Below are 21,097 nucleotides of genomic sequence, written 5' to 3' on the forward strand. Positions count from 1 at the left end.
ATTCTTTATAAAGTCAGAAGAAAAAATGAAAGCAGTATGTTTAGTGCAGGTAGTAATCACCACCCAAATCTATGATTTTCTGCCAACGTTTTGGTAGATTTTCAAAGCCTTCCGCCCAGAAACTTGGTGGCCATGAGGCAAAAAACAGGTCAACCTTATTTTGTTTCTACTGTGCAAAAAGGAAAATAGCGTACAGGTGTGAAAAAGGTAGAAGTCCGAAGAGGTGATGTCGGGGCTATATGGTGGTTGTGGCAAAAGATCACATTCGAGTCTGTATAGAGTTCAGCCCATGAATGCAGACACATGTAGTCTTTCATTATCTTGATGGAGCATTACCTGTTTGCGCCGGAACTCAGTTCAACGTTTTTCCTTAATAGCAGCTTCAACAGGGACTAGAATCTTGCTGTACACCTTACTGTCGAGGATTTTACCTTTTTGCAGGTACTCTTTGTGAATAATACCACTGCAATCCCACCAAATATAAAGCATGATCTTTCTGTTAGTTAAATTGCTCTTTGTGACTCTGCCAATGGGCTTACCAGGGGCAGACCAACCCTCTTTTCAGCCTGAGTTGTTGAAGTAAATCCACTTTTCATGAGAAGTGATGATCCGGTCCAGAATTTTGGCCTTGCACTGATATTCAAGCAGATTAGTGCCGGCCCAAATACGTCTTTCCTTATGTGCTTGAGTCAGCTCATGTAACACCCAGCAATTGAACTTGTACGTCAAGTTTATGCGATGAATAATGCAACTAATGGACATGGCACTAACGGCTAACTCCTTAGCAATCTCTTGAGTGGTTGCATATTGATCTTCTTCCACAAGTTCTTGCAGGCAGTCTTCATCAACATCAGTAGACCAGGCAGAGCACTCTGCTTCTTAATGTTATAGTCCTTATTTTTGAACTTTTGGACTAAACCTTCACAGTGTCAAATGATACAGCATTAGTACCTAAAGCTGTATACGTGATTTGGTGACATTTTGTAGCTGACTTTTTGCAACAGAACTGGAAGTAAATGATGGTTCTAATCTAGTAGCATTATAGCTCCATTTCAGACACCTTGTACTTAAAATTAACAATATTTTTTTACAAATTTCACAACATAGTGTTTTAAAGCAAGTCTCTTTCTTTCAAATGCCAAAAATCATTTGACAAAATATGATTAAACACGCCAACATGAATTGTTTGCACAGACGATATTTGCGGTTGCAGGAAACTTTCGTTATAACCTGATATTTTCCACTTGATATAAAGTTAAAAATGATCAGTATTTTAGAAGGTGAAAATGTAACAGAGCAACAGTATCCGTGATCTAAAGTGACCATGAAAATCAAATATGTTGCACATTATAACTATTGCAACAAAATTAGTTTCTTTTCTAGCTGATTACAAATTAAAAATTGTAACATTTTAAAGCAACATGTTGCATGTTAAAGATCTGGTGATTAAGTCTGCCATTTATAGTGACTAATATTCTGATTTTGATGACTGATTGAAATGAGCATTTTAATATGGAAGTACCATTTTAATAATATTTTAGGGTACTTGTAATATATATTACAACGTAAATGTCAGCAGAGACTGTAGGTTAGATTAACAGCAGTATTTTATTGCATTTGCAGGGCTCTTGTATTCACATGTGTCTTTCAATGGAATATAAAATTATGTGCTTATATGTTCCTTCTTTTATATATTTAGTTTCATTATGCCAAAAAATTGGACACATTTCTTATGTGTACTGGATCATTTTTTGCCATTATAAATGGAGCTGGATGGCCTTTACTTGCTATTGTCTTTGGAGCTATGACAAATGAGTTTCTTACACAGTCTTCTTTGAAAAATGTAACATTACAATCACAAGAAAATAAATCTGTATTCTTAAGTAAAGGTAAATTTTACTTTTTAAAATTTGGTATTTATAATTATCTATATTGAAGCTAAGTTAAATCAAAGTATTTTATAATTTATGTTTAATACAGTTGTTTAATACTTTATAGTGCCAAATCTACTTGAAAATGCCTTTGACAATATTTCGCCTGAACGTTTTGAGAGTCAAATGAGTACGTTTTCTCTGTACTATGTTTACATTGGTACGGCTGTGTTTTTTGCATCTTTGTTTCAAGTAAGTGAACTTTCTCCTAAAGATTATTGCTTAATATGATTTGTACCAAAAAATATTGACCTAATTTTCTTATCTTTCGAGTTTGTGATTTGTTTATGTATATTTAAATTCAATATCATGACATTCCTGTTTCTATATCATGTAAACAATTCCGGTTCATGTGACAGTGAGATGATTAGTACTCCCACTTTTCATTTAACAGGTGCTAAGCATCAGTGGCTACAGTGGCTCGGATCCCTTTTTGGACACTTCTAATTTTGAAATTTATTTAGATATTGTACTAAACATTGAAACATAGATTCCAAATTCTTTTCTAATATATTATTTTTTCTCTATTTTAAGCCTTGCTTGTTACAAAATAAATGTCATTAAGATATTCCTTGTAATAAAATAATTTAATCAAGACATATTAGTTGATAATTTGCATAATAATTTGGACGGCTGAATCTTTTGTCAAGATGTTTTAGCAGATGAAGTTTCTTGTCATAAATTTTTGTTTTAAATGGAAATGTATCACAAGAATTATTGTTTACATTTAGGAATTATTATTTGTTTTGTAGAATAGAATATACTATGATTTCATATCTGAAGTAAACATGGCAAGATGCTACAACATAATGTTCTGGTAGAAATTTAACTATTCATCATTTTAAAGATTGTAAAAGTAATTGGATCATCAAAAAATCCTTGATGGAAAGTGCTTAACTATCTTTGATGTTATAACTGCGTTGAACTGCTGAAAATGCACTGAAGTCTACACCACATTGCAAAGGCATCAAAGATGTATCCTTGGAAAAATCAATCAAAAAATAAATATTAATGCCGTGAAACTTGAATTTAGAAAAGAATGGATGTAGAAAAATGGTTTGCAGTAAAAATTAATCTTGAAACTGTTAGAAGAGTTGTTAGAGGGCATGAATGCAATGCGGGATCAAGAAGGAAAATCTTAATCGGCTAGTGTTAGATCTCTGAAAATTATTAGTTTTTAAAACTTAACTTTGACTCATAGTGCCGGACACACTAACTAAAAAAATGTAATATAATCAAAACAAATCTAATTCATAATAATCAAAGATCAATCGAATAACAATCGTATAGTGGCAATACAAATTAAATTTTCGGTTGGCGTTGTGAGTAACCTATGCAAAAGAAAAATCAATAACCCCAAATTCAATTAAACTCCATGTTTCTTAAAAGCCTCCAGGCTCAAACAAATGGAGGGACATGACAGACCACAGTAAATTACACACTAAACTAAACAAATGAAACATAGTATATATATCAAACACATTTATTAATTTCTAAAATATTCAAGCATATGATAAGTAGGTAAACTGATCAGTTCCCTACAAATTAACCTTAAGAGGTAAATTAACATATATATATAATTTTAAATCTTACACTCATGTTAAATGTTAGGTGTACTAATTTTTTTTTCGGGGGGGGGGGGTTCAAATGAGATGATTTTGATAGTTGTTGCGAACCATGTAACTATGGTATGATTTCGAGTGCGAATCTGACTCTTGATTATTTTTTGCTAACCGTGACTAATGGTAGGATTAATTGTAAATAAGTACATGTATCCCTCTTTGCGATTAACAGGTGTTTGTACCAACACTTACTATGATTTTTTTTCCTCTCTTAACTTTTTTTTCTCTCAGTATGTAAACCTTTTCCATTGTCTGTGGGTCCTAAAATTTTTGGCTGCCCCTGATCATAGGAGGAATATGTTGTGTAGCAAATTTAACGTAATTAAATTAATCACAGAAATCAAAATTTTAAAGTGTCGATATTCTAAATTTTAAGCTACAAAACATGTTTGGTTTTATTAATTTATTTGGTTATTATTAGTTTATTGTAATCAATTTGGGTTATTTGATTTTACACGAAATGCTTGGCTAGCGTCGTTTTGTGCCCACTTCGTTCTCAAACTTGTACACTCAGACAATGGATATAGGTGAATTTTCACGTAATAAACTCAGTTTCTCATGACAAGAATTAAGTTAAACCCGTAGAATTTAATATCAATAGTTGCAGAAAAATTAGCTCTTTAATTTGAGATTACTTTTATTTTTCTAACTTCAATTAAAATTCAGTTATGGTCCTTTAATTAATGGATTTTTGCAACGGTCTTTGTGATTTCTATTCTGGGGGAGGAAATCTCCCTTTTCCGGTAAAACGCTTACTTTTAGGATTCTTCAGTGCAGTTTCACTGGAACATGGTCCAGGGTTGTTAAGTTTCGCACGTTCTCCTCTCTTCTAGGTGTGGCTGGTTGGCGAGATGGAAAATCTGTTGTAGTTCCAAACCGGTTGGTTTTGGCGGAGGTTTTTGCATGCCGGAAAGATGGGTGTTGCAAATGGTTTTCCCCTTGGCGGGGCGTGAGTGATGCCAAGTCGGTGTTCCCGCTCATAACTTCATAACGGGTGGTTTCGGGGGAGAAGGTCACTTTTTGGCCGGTCTTCGAGTGGAGTAAACTTCATTTGGTCGCGTGCTTTGCACGCCGAATTAACGTGAAATGGCGGAGTTTCTCCCGCCTGATCTACTGGGCTTTTGCCCTTGTGATAGAAATATGCAGCAAAATTTCAATATTCATTATAATATCCACGGCAGTAAAAGCTTCAATAGACTGTTCCTGATTTCCACTGTGCTGAAATTCCATGGCAAACAACAGATTTCGTTAATATCCACGGCAGTAAAGGCTTCAGTACACTGTTCCTGATTTCCACTGTGCTGAAATTCCATAGCAAACACCGGATTTTTTCAGGTTAATATCCACGGCATGAAAACTTCCTTTCGCAGTCCCAGGATCTACAAAATGGAAATTCCTGTGGTTGATTAATGCAGTTTCACTTCTTCTCAGTGATGAGATTTCAACTTCACCGAACTTTCAATATGCCAGAACGTTTTACACTTTAACACGGAACTTTTTTTTTCAGCCATAAATGCATAATTTATTAATATTATTTATTGACTGTATATTATCAAAGATAATCATGTAATGTGATGTGCTATACACTGGAATCATCGAAACCTAAGACACATCTTTGTAGTAGTATATAGACTCTCTAATAATACAAACAAAAATGTATACATATTGAAACATCGACACTCTCATATATCGGAAAGTTGCAAGAAAAACTGCTATCGCTGCATGTTAAACATTGTCAGAACTTCATTTTACTGTTGGTCCTAGATTCATAAATCTAATATTTCACACAGCGGTATCCAGAGAGAACGATACCAGCTTTTCAGATTTAGGCGGGTGATCCGTAGGCGGGTGTTCCGTGCCTTTTAAAGAGACACAGGAACACAAAAGAATTTTTCTAACTGACTGACCTAACTCCTATTCCAATAACCTCATTGCATTGTGTTTAAGTTTATCGGATTAACCCTGAAATCAAAATCTGTAGTGGAATGGTGAAAGACATAAACAAATCAAATAAACATACCATTAATTGATCCAAAGAAAATATGATTATTTATTAAAAATAATGGCATTAGTTAGTTTCAAATTTTAACAAGTGAGGAGGTAAAAAAAATTAACAATAAGACCTCACAATTTCCTTCAAATTTATCCAACATGTCAAACATTATATTGCCTTAAAAAGGCTACCATAATCAATTAAATTTGAATGATAGAAGACATACCCTCCCCGGGGAGAAAGAAAAAAAAATAACAGTTAGCACTTTACTAGAGAAACCACACTGGATATTAACATAGGCATTTATGAAAAAGTTACAGATTGGCAAAACAAAACAAATAAAAAATAATAATACTTAATTATTGCACATTTTAATTACTATAATATTAGAATGACCGGGTAAAATTTGAGAACATGTCCTTGTTTTTCATCTTAACAGGAAACTTATTCCAATAGAGAATTTCAGAAATCAATTAATTGCACCTGGTATAAAGTTATCAACCTTAAAAAATGCACGCTTTAATTAAATCAATTAAAATTAAATATATATATTTCCCTAAACAGTCCTCAATAAATTACTTTACCAACAGTAAAAAAATTATCTCAGTTATCAGAATTGGAACAGCATAAAAAGGTTTAATTAAAATACTAATTGGTTAACTAAGTGAATTTAGTTTACTATTTAAAGAATGACAACCATTAACTATTGAATTAAAAAAATATTTGCACTTAGCTGGCACTTCTAGGGGCACTGCCTGGCGAGATGAGAATCACAGAAATACTTGATTTAAACTGGACGAATGACCAGAATTGCATATTGAAAGTTCGGTGAATTGAAATCTCATCGCTGAGAAGTGAAACTGCATTAATCAGCCATAGGAATTTCTATTTTGTAGATCCTGGAACTGTGCAAGGAAGATTTCCTGCCATGGATATTAACTTGAAGAAATCCGGTGTTTGCTATGGAATTTCAGCACAGTGGAAATCAGGAACAGTCTATTGAAGCTTTTACTGCCATGGATATTAACTTGTCGAAATCTGTTGTTTGCCATGGACTTTCAGCACAGTAGAAATCAGGAACAGTCTATTGAAGCTTTTACTGCCGTGGATATTATAATACATATTGAAATTATGCTGCAGATTGAAAATTTCATGCATATTGAAAATTTAATGCATTGTGGTGTAGTGGCCGAAACCGCTATGCAAACCCTGGGTTGTGACATCAGGTTGAAAACAAAACACAGCATAGAAAAATTTATTGAATGCTAAAAATATGGCTACATACAATTCCGAAGAGAAAAAACTTATCTTTTCAAAAATCAAATTTTATACATCAGTCGTGCGAGAGCCATACGTGGCTCTTGAGACTGCGTTTTTGACAGTGCCAGGAATTTAATATTATTTTAATAACAACTATTTTTTACAACTTAATACTATTTTAATAACAATTAAATAATTATATTTAGTCCCGTGATTTCATCACGTATATTGCACTCTGAATTTGCAATTTGAAATCATTCATCGTAGATTTATGCGACCTTATCACAGCTCCTCCCTTCATAAAAGAATTTTTCTTGACTATGGCAGGAAAAATTCTAAATACTTTTCACTGCTTTCAAAACACAAGTGGTAACCATTTAAGTGATAATAGAGAAGCCAGTTATATTACCCTGCACTTATTTCTAGATAAAAAAAATGCAAAAATACAACAAAAAGATTTAAATTTTGAATCTACACAAAGTACCTTTTCAGCTTACAAAATGCTAATACTTAACACAAAACATTTGATTCTAACCATTTTGAATAAGAAACACACAATGCAAACAATTTTGAGTCTACAAAAATATAATTCCAAAACGCTACAAAAATCATTTTTCAAATAACAGTTTACAGAACAAAAAGGATTGGCTCCTCCATATACTTCATATGCTAAAGTTTCTGCTGTCCGTAGATCTGATCTTGAATAATCAATCACTGAGATAGGACACTCTTTAACATTTACAACTATATTTGGATGAGGTCTCAATTTCTTTTTCCTGACTTTATGATTTGTCAGTTCATCCAAAGAAAACTCGCCAATGGCTGGTAATGTCTCCTTATACATTGCACGCCATATAGCATATGCATTTGATTCAGCATTATAATTGAACGTAATTTTTACAGCAAGGTTATTTGGAAGCAATTTCTCAGAAGAAAACGTCATGATAGAAGTGGGTTTTTCGAATATCGAATTCTGCAGATCTTGTGTTCCTTCAGTATGCGATATAATAAATTTTGTTTGGTGTTGAGCATTATCATGAGTTTCTGTTGCTTGTGCTTCCGAGAATTCTTCTGGCGAAACATCCGCAAGGATAGCCCTTTCCTCTAAACTGATGTCTGGAATTTTAATTTTCTCCTCCTTATTACTGGTTAACTTCCTTTCTTCCGAATGCTCATTATTGAAAGCCCTTTCACTTTCTATCTCTTTCTTTTCTTCCGATCTGGAATCTAAGTCTTTTGCACTCGCTCTCTCTAAACTCCTGCGCGCATGCGCCTGACTACGAGTCTCCACAGCATTCAAGAGAACCGGTCGTTTCCTAATTTCCTCAATCAACTGTGCAGTTTTATTCCCTAACATATAGTACTCTTTATCTAACTCTACCGGAGTTAACCGCTGCCTTTGTGGTGACCACACCAAAATCACCTTCAATGGTGACTTTCGCCAAAGGTAAACATTTACATTCTGTGTCCAAAGGCTGTTTCACCCATAGTTTCCCCTAATAAGTCACTAGTATTAATCCAAGTACTATTACACAGATCTATACCAGCTCCAGAATCTCTCAGATATTCTCTCTCTATCCCATTAATTACTGCTTTCTTGAAATACGGCTCAAAATGTTTTCCTAAACTCTCCGTTCCTAGATTATTCACCAGAATAGCCTTATTCTTTTCCAGCGATGGACAGTTAGGTGGATATGTCCGTCCTTTCCACATTGGTAACACCTTATTTTCCGCTGTTTCTCGAAACCTGCTTCATTGAAAACTTGTTTTTTTTTTAGGAGCCTCCACTTTTCTATGCTCCTCTGATTTAATTCTTTGATGACCACTACTTTTCTGATTATAACTACAGTTAGAATTTATATACCGCTCTTTATCTTTCTCAAATGGTTTCTTTAACCCCGCTCTCTGTTCTAACTTCCTCGTATCTCTTCGCAAAGCCTCATACTTGTCGCATTTCTCTGCTAAAATGGAAGCTGTTTTAAATTCTTCCCAATTGTCTAAGTAGTGCTCCCTTATTTCTAGAGGGACTCGCCGCTTAATTTGCTCAGTGAGCATAAGTTCCTTAAGACTTTCAAAATCTTGAACTGAATCCAACCAATTCTCTAAATACACTCTCAATTCATACACTAAATCCACCTATAACATTCCGTTTTTTCTAGAATGTTTTTCAAATTTTGTTTTTAGTGCCCAAGAACTAAGCTTGAATCTCTGCATGAATAATTTCTTAACATGCTGATAATCATCCCCTTTATCCGCTGGTTCTTTCACTATTAACTGGGCTACATCGTAAGGTAATAAAGGAATTAATTGCGAGACCCAATCAATCTCATTAACGTTCTCTTTTTGAGCTTGTTTCTCAAATAGCTTAAAGAATAATGAAATATCTATATTACTCGGTTCAAAACGCGGTACTAGATCTTTCAAATTAATCTTTTTTTCTCTAGATTGTTCAACTTTCGAAACCGTGGAAGCTAGGCTATTAGTCTGAACCACATTCATCAATTTTAACCTTTCCAATTCAAAAACTCGCTCCCGCTCCCGTTTCGCTCTCTCTTGTTCACGTTCCCGCTCTGCTCTCTCTTGTTCACGTTCCCGTTATGCTCTCTCTTGTTCACGTTCCCGTTCTGCTCTCTCTTGTTCGGCTATTTCTTCTGCTTTTCTCTGCTCAGACGCAGCCCAAATTCTTGCCACTTATTCTTTCGCAGCTTCTTCTTCATAGTCCTCGGCATTTAGAATAGCCTGCCTAATTTCTCTTACTCTATTTGCCTGAGACACATTTGCATCAAACTCCTCCGCTAACTCCAATAGCAGAGCTTTAGTAAATTTCCTCATAAACTCACCCATTATGGAAAATTAAAGAAAAATAACCTACCCCGAAATACAATAACACAAAAACAACAACAACAGGTCTATCTCTCCAAAACTGAATAATTCCCTAACAATTCTGAACACAAGTTGCCTTACAACACTTAATGATAATACATATGCCTACATACAAAGCGTATATAAAAAAATGCTAATTAAGAGGCAACCTTTTCCTGCTCTATATCAACTATATAAATATTGTCTTCTAACTCTGGGCTGATTTAAAAACTAAATTTTTCTAAAGCATACCGTTACAATACTTCATACAATTTAAACAGTTACTAAAACAATAGAACAAACAATTTAATTTCAATTAGCAACAGTAACCACAAGCTTAACTTTCAATAACCACCAGAAAACTTTTGATCCCCAAAAACAGAACTATATCCAAAATAAACCTAGTCTCGAATAACTGGCATAACTTCTCCAAAATCACAAAAATGGTACTCGCCAATTTTGAAGACGCCTTCGATTGACTCTCCTGGCACTACTTGGATATTCTTCCGGGAAATTTCACTATTTTGCGGCACTAGATCACGCTTCCTCCGGCGTTCCCTTCTGACACACTGTCACTTGTCACTGAAGAGGCTTCACCACGCGAACTGTCCTTGCACAAAAAATTAGATCGTTCTTGAAAAGAAGAAAGTCTTGACTGTTCACATAAAACTAAGTTCACAGGCGAAAAAGTCAGTTCCTAAATTTACTCTCAGGAACAATCCCTAAAAGCTGCCACCAACTTTTAATATTTACTGTTGTGGTGTAGTGGCCGAAACCGGTATGCAAACCCTGGGTTGTGACATCAGGTTGAAAACAAAACACAGCATAAAAAAATTATTGAATGCTAAAAATATGGCTACATACAATTCTCAAGAGAAAAAACTTATCTTTTCAAAAATCAAATTTTATACATCAGTCGTGCGAGAGCCATACGTGGCTCTCGAGCCTGCGTTTTTAACAGTCCCAGCGATTTAATATTATTTTAATAACAACTATTTTTTACAACTTAATATTATTTTAATAGCAATTGAATAATTATATTTAGTCCCGTGATTTCATCACGTATATTGCACTCTGAATTTGCAATTTGAAATCATTCGTCGTAGATTTATGCGACCTTATCACAGCATATTGAAAATTTAATGCATATTGAAATTTTCCTGCATATTTCTTTCACAATGGCGAAAGCCCAGTAGATCAGGCGGGAGAAATTCCGCCATTTCACGTTAATTCGGCTACAAAGCACGCGACCAAATCAAGTCTACTCCACTCGAAGATCGGCCAAAAAGTGACATTCTCCCCCGAAACCACCCGTTATGAATTTACGAGTGGGAACACCAGCTTGGCATCACTCACGCCCTGCCAAGAGGAAAACCAGTTGCAACACCCACCTTTCAGTGAAACTGCACTGAAGAACCCTAAAAGTAAGCGTTTTACTGGGAAAGGGAGATTTCCTTCCCCAGAATAGAAATCACAAAGACCGTTGCAAAAATCCATTAATTATATGCTTATTTACCTGGGTAGTGTGATGTTGAATCATGTGAATCAAAATAATGCAATATTTGCAAATAAGTCACAATTTAATACATTTAGTTCCCATTGATAAATTGCCATGTGGCAAAAGCAAAATAAAAAATTTAACCCGAAAACTTATTGGCTGTTGTTAAGCAGAAGGTTGAAGGCATAATTGTTTGGAGATGTTTTGCCGTCTCTTGGATTGGAAACATAGATTTTATAGAAAATAATATGTGTTTTGACCATAGCTTAATTTTAATTGAAGTTAGGAAAATAAAAGTAATCTCAAATTAAAGAGCTAATTTTTCTGCAACTATTGATATTAAATTCTAAGGGTTTAACTTAATTCTTGTCATGAAAAACTGAGTTTATTACGAGAAAATTCACCTATATCCATTGTCTGAGTGTACAAGTTTGGGAACGAAGTGGGCACAAAACGACGCTAGCTAAGCATTTCGTGTAAAATTAAATAACCCAAATTGATTACAATAAACTAATAATAACCAAATAAATTAATAAATCCAAACATGTTGTGTAGCTTAAAATTTAGAATATCGACACATTAAAATTTTGATTTCTGTGATTAATTTAATTACGTTAAATTTGCTACACAACACTAGAAAAAAGGGTAATATGCCTGGTGTTCGTAAAATGTGTGGTAAGAAATGTTTTATCATATCAAAATAATGCAATATTTGCAAATAAGTCACAATTTAATACATTTAGTTCCCATTGATAAATTGCCATGTGGCAAAAGCAAAATAAAATATTTAACCCGAAAACTTATTGGCTGTGGTTAAGCAGAAGGTTGAAGGCATAATTGTTTGGAGATGTTTTGCCGTCTCTTGGATTGGAAACATAGATTTTATAGAAAATAATATGTGTTTTGAAACTGATTATTAGTATCTTACAAATATTAAAAACAAATCTCTTCATTTGATGTACGAGGTACAGATGGCGTTGGCTGTGATTGAAGTAGGAAAAGAAAAAGGATTTTTCCCATTCGACCTCGTGACGTAAACCGATTAAGTTGTGTAATAACTTTAGGGAACAGAAAAATTTCCCGGAAATTGTTAAATAATGTATATATTTTAGTATTGTATTATTTTGTAGTGTAGATAGAATATAATTAGATAAATCAACTTATTCGAGTTTTCATTCCGATTCAACATACACTACCCAAGTAAATAAGCAAGTTTTGTCTTTAGTTTTTCTGGATTGCTCGGTATCTTGGACGAGTGAAGGAAGTATTTTTATTTTAATGATAAGACTATGTTTTATTAATAACATAAATTGGCGTCCCGCGATAGGAATTTAAGAAATAAACTTTAAAAAAAAATTTTAAGGGTTATAGATAGTTTTTAATGTATTAAAGTATAATTAGGTTTAAAATCGAAATTATTTTGCAAAGCATTTTGTTTTATTTTGAAAGTTAACTATGGAAGCTTTAAAGGCTCTGAAACTTAAATGGGCAGGTTTACGCACTTCTTTTCAAAAACTGCTAATATTTTAAAAACGGAGTTTGTAAAAGAAGATTTTTCTGTAGATTTAGTACGAGATAAACTTACTAAACTACAAAATATATATTCAGATATAAAAAATCTAGATAATAAAATTCTTGATTTGTTAATTGAAGACAGGAAAATTTTAGAGGATGATGTTACTAAAGAAATCGAAAGTCGCGAGGTGTATTCTAATGATTTCATAACACTAACTCGGCAAATTAATGAAAAATTGCAATTTTCAGATGAAATCAATATAGAAACGAGGCCAAATGATGGTGCTGGTATTTGTTGTAGTAAGATTAAACAGTATAGGCTTCCGAAAATCGAACTTAAAATGTTTGATGGGGAATTGATAAATTGGCTGAATTGATAAATTGTTTTGGTCGCAGTTTGAGAAAATTCACACTGACCCTGATTTATATGCAAGTGACAAATTTTCCTATTTAATTCAGTGTATGAAGCCCGTATCACGTGCTAAAGAATTTATTGAAAGCTATCCGGTGACTTCGGAAAATTATGATAAAGCTGCTTTAACTTTGAAGAAACGTTTTGGTAAACCTGAATTATTAGTAGAAGTGTATGTTAGGGAACTAATTAAATTAATTGTTTCTAATGTGAAGGCAGATCACAAGGATAAATTACCTCTTGATAAACTGCATGATAAAATTGAAGCTCAGTTGAGAGCCTTAGAATCTTTAGGTCTTAAATCGAGCGAAAACGCATCGTGGTTATTTCCCGATGGTGGAATCGTGTCCCACAGAGGATGCCTTAAAGGCGTGGCAAAAGAGTTCGCTCTTTAACCAGCCTGAAGGAACTGATCTTTCTCACCTTACCAACTTAGTGAAATTTCTAAAGGCTGAAGTGGAGGTTGAGGAGAGATTAAAATTGGCGCATAATGGACTCGATGGTGTTAGTCGTAAAAAAGGATATCATGATAAATCAAAGAGGGAAACAAAAGGTAAATTTAAATTTAAGAAAAAGGCAAAAGTTCCCACTGCCACAGGTTTTCCTACAACTAAAGAAAATGCTTGTATTTCTTGTGGTAAAATGCATGATAGTAAAAATTGTTACGATACACGTTCATTATCTCTTAATGAGAGGATTTCTAAAGTTAAGAAGAAAAAATGTTGTTTAAATCACGCTCAGTTATTTTTTGTCCAGACATTAATAGTGAAACTAAACTTCCTACAGAAAAATCAGAAATAGACAACATACACACGGCTACAGCCAGGCAAACTTGTACCGCTGACGTAGCTTTAATGACTTTATGCGTAAGAGTAGCTGGTGTCAAAAAGCATAAAGATGTTAGAGTACTCTTAGATTGTGGTTCCCAGAAATCGTATATTTTGAAATCATTAGCCACTGAATTGGGGTTACCAATTATTTCCAAAGAAAATGTTGCTCTTACTTTATTTGGAGGTGCCAGAACAGAAGCAAATTTGCATAACAAATATCGGGTAAAATTATGTTCAGCCAGTCCGCGTAAGTATTCAGATCTAGAATTTGAATTTTTAGATCAAAACATAATATGTTGGGATATACCTTGAGTACCCAAGGGTCCGATATTAAAAGAATTAAACAGGGTTCGTACAATCCTTAAGAGTCCTTAAAAGTCCTTAAATTTTTTGGAAACGATTTTTGGTCCTTAAAAGTCCTTAATTTTGGTCAAAATCAGCAGAAGGTCCTTAATTTTAATCATCTGAAATTGCTGTCTGTTTTTATGACTGCCATTTTGAGTGTGAATTAGCATTTTGGAGGAATATTTTTGGCGATTCACTGACACATATGGTTATCTTTTCAATGGGTTATAATTTTTTTCTATTTCTAATATAAATGATGGGATACTCGAGTTTCTAAGCAAGAAGTGAAACATAAACATTTCGAAATTCATTTTTTCTAATAAAGAAATCTTAAACAACTTTTCGCTTTTGGGGATGTGAATTCTTTTATTAAACGGTTCTAAATTTGGCGACTTGTCAACATTTTGGCGATTTTAAGATCAGTTTCTATAGAAAATTTTTAATTCCAAGATCTGAGAATTTTTAGACGATTTTTTTAAAACATCACGACATTGATAAATTTCATTAAAATAATGGTAATATATTGAAATTATATTTAAAAAATAACATTAAAATAAAACATCTCTATTTTTCGCTGTCATAATATAAAGTTTCATTTTGGCAACTTATTATACAATTATATGAATCTGAAAAATAAGGAATAGTGCTATAAAGCGTAATTTACGAAACAGCTCTTAACAAGAGCAAAATTAGCTATGTAATTAAATAAAAATGTCTTCTTTTTAATTTTTTTTCATAGTAAGCGTTTTCTCCGTCTCAGAATATTCAAAATTCTCAGAATAGGCATCAATTTTGTCTATAAAATTAATTTTACACTTTTTCTCTCCTTTTTTTTCCAAAATATTTCTGCCTTTTTACTGTTACAGAATTGGTAGGGATAATTTTTTTCTAGTATTTTAGACATTGCAGCATGGAAAGTTTAGAAGGATTTGAAGGCAAGATTTATAGACCCTTGATTCTACAAGATTCGAGAAATATGTGACAAAATGAAAAATGTCTCCATGGTATCAACATATAATGGATGTATTTTACAGAAAGTTTGCGATGAATTTCTTATATTTTGAGGAACGTCTGGAAGAACAATGAAAACATAATATTTGAATGTTTTACTTCTGATACTAGAATCTTTTTCCTAACATGTATATCTTCTCTTTATTTCCTTTACTTCTCACTAGACACAAGTATGGAAAATATCAAAACTGCTTCTAATCTTATCACATGGCCAGACATTATAGAAAGGGATTTTTTTATTTATAAAGAAATTGAAAATTTACAATTTAAAAGATTCATCTAATATGTCTTAATACATCAACACATAGCTGGCACTAGGCATTTCCCACCTGATGCAATCTCTGTGGATCCTAAATTTTGCTGCCTAGTGCCGTTCTAAATTCTGCTTCCAATACCTGCTCTAAATTCGAAAGGTTTTGCTATTTCTAGATTTTGTTGTTCGGTGTGTCACTAAGTTCTAAAAATTCTGCCACATCAGCTTTGTAACCGGGCTTTACCATATATACTTCGTATTTCTTCTGAATGTTCGTATTACTAAATAAAATTAGCTACTTTTTCTATACATTCTAAATGCATTTAGTATTTTTTAGAATAACAGAAATCCTTAGTTAGATTCAAACATTCTAAAATGAAAAGGAAACATGTTGAAGAAAGAAACTGAATTAATAAAGAAAATTACTCTTCAAAGATATGTGCAGTTGCTATGTATTTTACCTGTTGTATATGATTTCAGCCTTTCCGTTTATGATTCAATCGAGGGTTTGGGGCTATTTAATTTTTACCAGATCAAGTAAACCCTCATAGGTACCTTGTGGAGAGGTTGAGAACTTAGAAGATAAGCAAGCAGAAATTAGCGAGGGCATTGGTTTGCATATTGAGACAAATCTCTAATTGTTAGAAAAGATGCTTAAAGAGAAGGAAATCTATATAAACTAGCCAAAATATTTGGAAAGGCTTCAAATTAAAATGAAGGATATATATTTTGTTGAGTGTTGTTACAAAACATAAATGTTTTGTAGCTTTTAATGTGTATCCTAATACCGTTTAAGAATCAATGTCATAAATTATATATATTTTAAACTGTGAAAATTTATTAGCTTTTGATTTTAATAGGCTTTTTAACAAATATTGTTAAAAAAATTTAATAGTGGCGATGTAAATCCATTATGACTAAGATTATCTAATTACCTAATTTAATTATTTATAACTAACCGCTTACCCTTAAAAATTATGTCTACATATTAAAGCGAGTTATTGCCTTTCATTAACACTCACTGTTGGTCACAAGATAAAACACAAAAATGTAAAAATTCAAGTAAAACTTATTCTTTGCATCTAGTGAAACTTAAAAATAATACAAAACAACCTATCATCTTTGGTACTTTAATCGCTTATTGGAACATTAAAGTATATTAACTAGGCTACAACCCCTTCGTTCTCTACTCAAAGCTGTGACACTAAGTGCATCAAACAGAGTCTGACTAAGTTTCAACACTTGCCAACTGTGTCTACATCAGGCCTTTCAGGTTTGTTCTAATGAGCATGTCTCTCTCTAGACAAACAACAGCGGTGACAACCTTCAGTCTTTTGTTATGAGTCATGCTGATTATGATCTTACTTGTCATTTTAACCTATGCCTTTTGACATAAAATCTACCTGCTTTTCTAAACTTCTAGACTGAGTATGTGACAAAATGAGACATAAAAAAAATCGACATAAAGCTAACTATTAGTAAAACGTAAATGTCATCTTCTTTCAAATATGTCTAACTATTATAAATGTAAAATAGTTGATGCTACTTGATAAATTTCATACAGTTTATTTTATTCTCAAACTTATTAATAGTTATATTAATTAATTCATGTTTAGTAATAATGCATTCTACTCAGGGATCTATTTTATTTTTATGATGGTATTACAAAAGTGAAATTCAGGCATAGAATAGTATTTTTAATTGAATTTATTCAGTTTCCATTTGCTCATAGGTCCTTAATTTTTTTCATTAATGGTCCTTAAAAGTACTTAATTTCCGTGTGCAGAAATGTGTACGAACCCTGTTAAAACGAAACAACATTTGGTTGTCGGATTTGGGAGGAGATTGTCCAAAAATAGAAATGCTCATCGGTAGTGATATTTATGGAAAAATTCTCACGGGATTAGTAAAACAATTAAAAAGAGGACTAACAGCAGTCTGTACGAAACTTGGTTGGACAGTTTGTGGTGTATCGGAGGAATTTGTTAATCACAAAGATAAAGATGCTTCCATTTTGTGTGCAAGTTTAGTGGGCCATGACTTTAAAATCTCCGATCTTTGGAGCTTAGAAACGATCGGAATATTAGATGCTCATCAGAATTCAACTAACGCTGCTTAGGAAGAAATTGCCCATGAACAATTTTTAAACTCTCTTTCCAGAAACGAAGGCGATCGTTATTGTGTCGGATTACCTTGGTTAGTATATAACGCAGAATTGCCGTCAAATCGTCATGTTCCAGAGAAAAGATTGTTTAGTGTCACCCGAAAACTCAAGTCTTTACATAAATATGAAGAATATGATAGAATTTTCAATGAATGGATGGAGGAGGGTGTAATAGTACCAGACGATGAACTGAATTCTAAAGGGCACTACTTACCGCATCACCCAGTATTTAAACCAGACAATAAAGACTAAGATAAGACCTGTTTTTGACGCATCATGTAAAGTTAATAGATCGCCGTCCCTTAATGATTACTTAGTAAAAGGACCAATTTAATAGAAGAAATCTCTTCAATTTTGTTAAAATGTAGAGAAAAATGCATTGGCGTAACCTCTGATATCCGGCATGCATTTTTACAGATTGAGTTACGGAAAGAAGATAGGAACTTTTTACGATTTTTATGGTGGGAGAAAGATAATGTGCTGAAGGTTTTCCGTCATACAAGGGTATTTTTTGGAGTAAAGTCCAGCCCTTTTCTGTTAGGGGCGGTTATTTCAGTTCATTTGGCACAAGTACCAAAGGAGCAAAGTTCTATTACTCAAATTAAATACAGTCAAAAGTCTTTAATTCGGACGTCCATAATCCGGAAATATCTATAATCCGGACTTCAAAGCTACAAACTTTCTGCGCATGCGTAAACGCATAATACCTTTACGCATGCGCGTAATACTTTTACGCATGCGCGTTTAATGTATAAGCTAAGCTAAAAAAATTTAGTGTATTGTATTATTTTGTAGTGTAGATAGAATATAATTAGATAAATCAACTTATTCGAGCTTTCATTCCGATTCAACATCACACTACCCAGGTAAGTAAGCAAGTTTTGTCTTTAGTTTTTCTAGATTGCTCGGTATCTTGGATGAGTGAAGGAAGTATTTTTATTTTAATGATAAGACTATGTTTTAGTAACAACAATATGAATGAGTCGAAATATATAAATATTTTTAATATAGACCTGAAAGCGTGTGCAAGAAACTTGAAATGCAAAATATATTCAAGTTTTATCAGGATAACAATCCTAAACAAGCAGCTGCAAACGTTCACTTGTGGTTGTTTTATAATTGTCCTGAAGTTATCATAACTGCTCCATATTCTTTTTAGTTAAATCCTATCAAATGTGTATGGAGTGGATTGGAGAAAGAATAAGGAAATATAACATTTCTTTGAAAGTTCTACTAAAAGCAATATTATGGGGAATAATGCAAAATATAACATTCTTACTATATTATATATAATATTGTATAAAAATATTATATATCCATGCCAAAGTGCATGAAAAGTATAATTTTTGCTAAAGGGTATCCAACAAAATATTGAATGTCCTATTATTTTCATGTTTTTATTAAATATAAACTAATTATTCTGAGTATACTTATGAGAGTTTATTTTCAAAACTTTTTGAATAAATATTTTTAAACCAAATATGCTTTGAATAACCTTTTCTATATGAAGCAGTTTTTTGAAGAAATGATCAATAGTGTATATGAAAATAAAAATGAAGTTATTTCACTTGTATTTAGTAATTGATACTTGCAAATAAGACTGGGAAACACATGTCCCAAACCAAACGTAAGTCACTGTATATCTTCAGGGAATTTACTTTAAGTAGCATAGCATACAATGTGATTCTCATCATATTTGCCAACTAGGTAATTGTTTAGTGGCCAAATATTCGTTTATTGAGTCTGAAGTGTCATTCAATATCATTGTGTCCTTTTTACTCCGTGTACATTTTAATTTGCTTTTCCCTGAACTTTAAATGGACCTGATATTTTACTATACTCTTCAATCCTATGACACTGTAAGATCTTAGTTTACTAGCTGTAGCTTGTCTGATTTTATTTATATTATGTTTAAGCAAATAGAGTTGCTTAGAGAAGAAAACATTCCTTCAACGCTAATAAAGCATTTGTGTAATTCTTTTGCGATGGTCTTCCATTTGCTAGCGTCATCGTTTCATAAGGAAATAAAGGTTTTTATCCTAATTTGGAGAAATAAAGTTGATATGGATAAAGATGGAGCCCAACTTACTATAGAAAAATCCACTCTGAGGATAATGGCTTAAAAATATTACAGAAAATATAGGTCCAAGTGGTTGAAGAACCACCTCATATTACTTGAGCTGCTGTGCATAATGTAACAAATTATGGTTTACAAAAATGCGTGCCTAGAAGATGTACTTTCTATCCAAAAGGCAGGTTATGGACATCTGTAAAACTAAATTCATCAATTTTTAGTATGCTCTAATCAGGGTTGCCACACTACCTGAAAAACCGGAAAAAGTCAGAGAATTTAAATATTTTAGTCTAAATCTGGGAAAGTCAGGGAATGAACCAATTATCCATTGTTATGTTCCTACATGTTCCTTTTATCGGAGAAATGATTCTTTTGACGACATCAGATGCCGTATTTGATTGCCTGTAAGGTCCGATAGGCTGTTGTCCGGCATAAATTTCTAAATTATATGTGTAAAACGTGCGAGAATCTCATAAAGCAAAAATTTTAATACCATACTTGGCTGGCTTATTTCTCATGTATTGTCTGAATTGACACCTTCCTCTAAATGCTTCAAGTTTTTCATCAACTGTGCAATATTCTGAGAGAGAGTACAGTTTCTATATGTTCTTCAAGAATTTTTCAAAAATGTCCCTAATAGATGCGAGTCTATCAGTTTCTTTTCTTTGTGATCGTGAATTTATATTATCAAATCCAATGCATCTCAAAAGGAAATTGAGTGAAACGATTGAGTGTCATTGTATTTCTAAAAATACTAACTCCAAAACCATCAGTAGACCACAAGTCTTTTGCGTTCAAGTGCGCTACCCTCAAAACACCAGCATAGTATAACAATCCAAACAAAGCCTTCAGTTCAGCTAACATTTGTTTCAAGAGCATCTCTTTCTCTAGAAAATTTATCTTTTATTGTTGAAATATAAATATTAGTATAGTTGACCGAATCTTCTAGAATATCATTATCCAAAATTTGAAGTAAACAATCAACTGGAGTTTTTAAGTTTCGCTATTGTTTTTTTTACACCAGGTAAATGGGTTACAATGTTTTTCGACGGAGTCCGAACATTTTTGAAAGGCAATACTTTAGACCAGTTTGTTCCATCTTTTCCCATATAGAAATCTTCGGATGAGACAGAAGACGTGACACATAAATCATTTACATCATGTTCTTGTTCAGAATGTGTATTGTGGTCACTTTCTGATATATTATCATGCTCTGATTCAGAATCGTCTATTTCATTATCTGTTTCAACACTCGCGAGCAGAGCCCGCAGCCTCTCTTGTTCACGTTCGTACACACTCATTTCGACTGAAATAGTGAATACAAGTA

General features: G+C 33.1%; 1 protein-coding gene across 3 annotated transcripts in view; it reads left to right on the top strand.

Annotated features, from left to right (window-relative positions):
• Nucleotides 1-21,097, top strand: part of LOC118193907 (ATP-dependent translocase ABCB1-like) — a 379,421-nt gene that overhangs the window by 61,602 nt on the left and 296,722 nt on the right. For all 3 annotated transcript variants that reach the window (XR_015039173.1, XM_085809734.1, XM_085809733.1), the window contains exons 3-4: nucleotides 1,700-1,889; nucleotides 1,999-2,123. Coding sequence is in view for 2 of the 3 variants with exons in the window: in XM_085809734.1 (XP_085665860.1) it covers nucleotides 1,700-1,889; nucleotides 1,999-2,123 (315 nt within the window). In the remaining variant the exon portion in view is untranslated. The remainder of the gene's footprint in view (nucleotides 1-1,699; nucleotides 1,890-1,998; nucleotides 2,124-21,097) is intronic.

The sequence above is a fragment of the Stegodyphus dumicola genome, chromosome X2, assembly GCF_044657685.1.
Source record: "Stegodyphus dumicola isolate Sdum_Otavi_A_Nest chromosome X2, ASM4465768v1".
Classification (NCBI taxonomy): Eukaryota; Metazoa; Arthropoda; class Arachnida; order Araneae; family Eresidae; genus Stegodyphus; species Stegodyphus dumicola.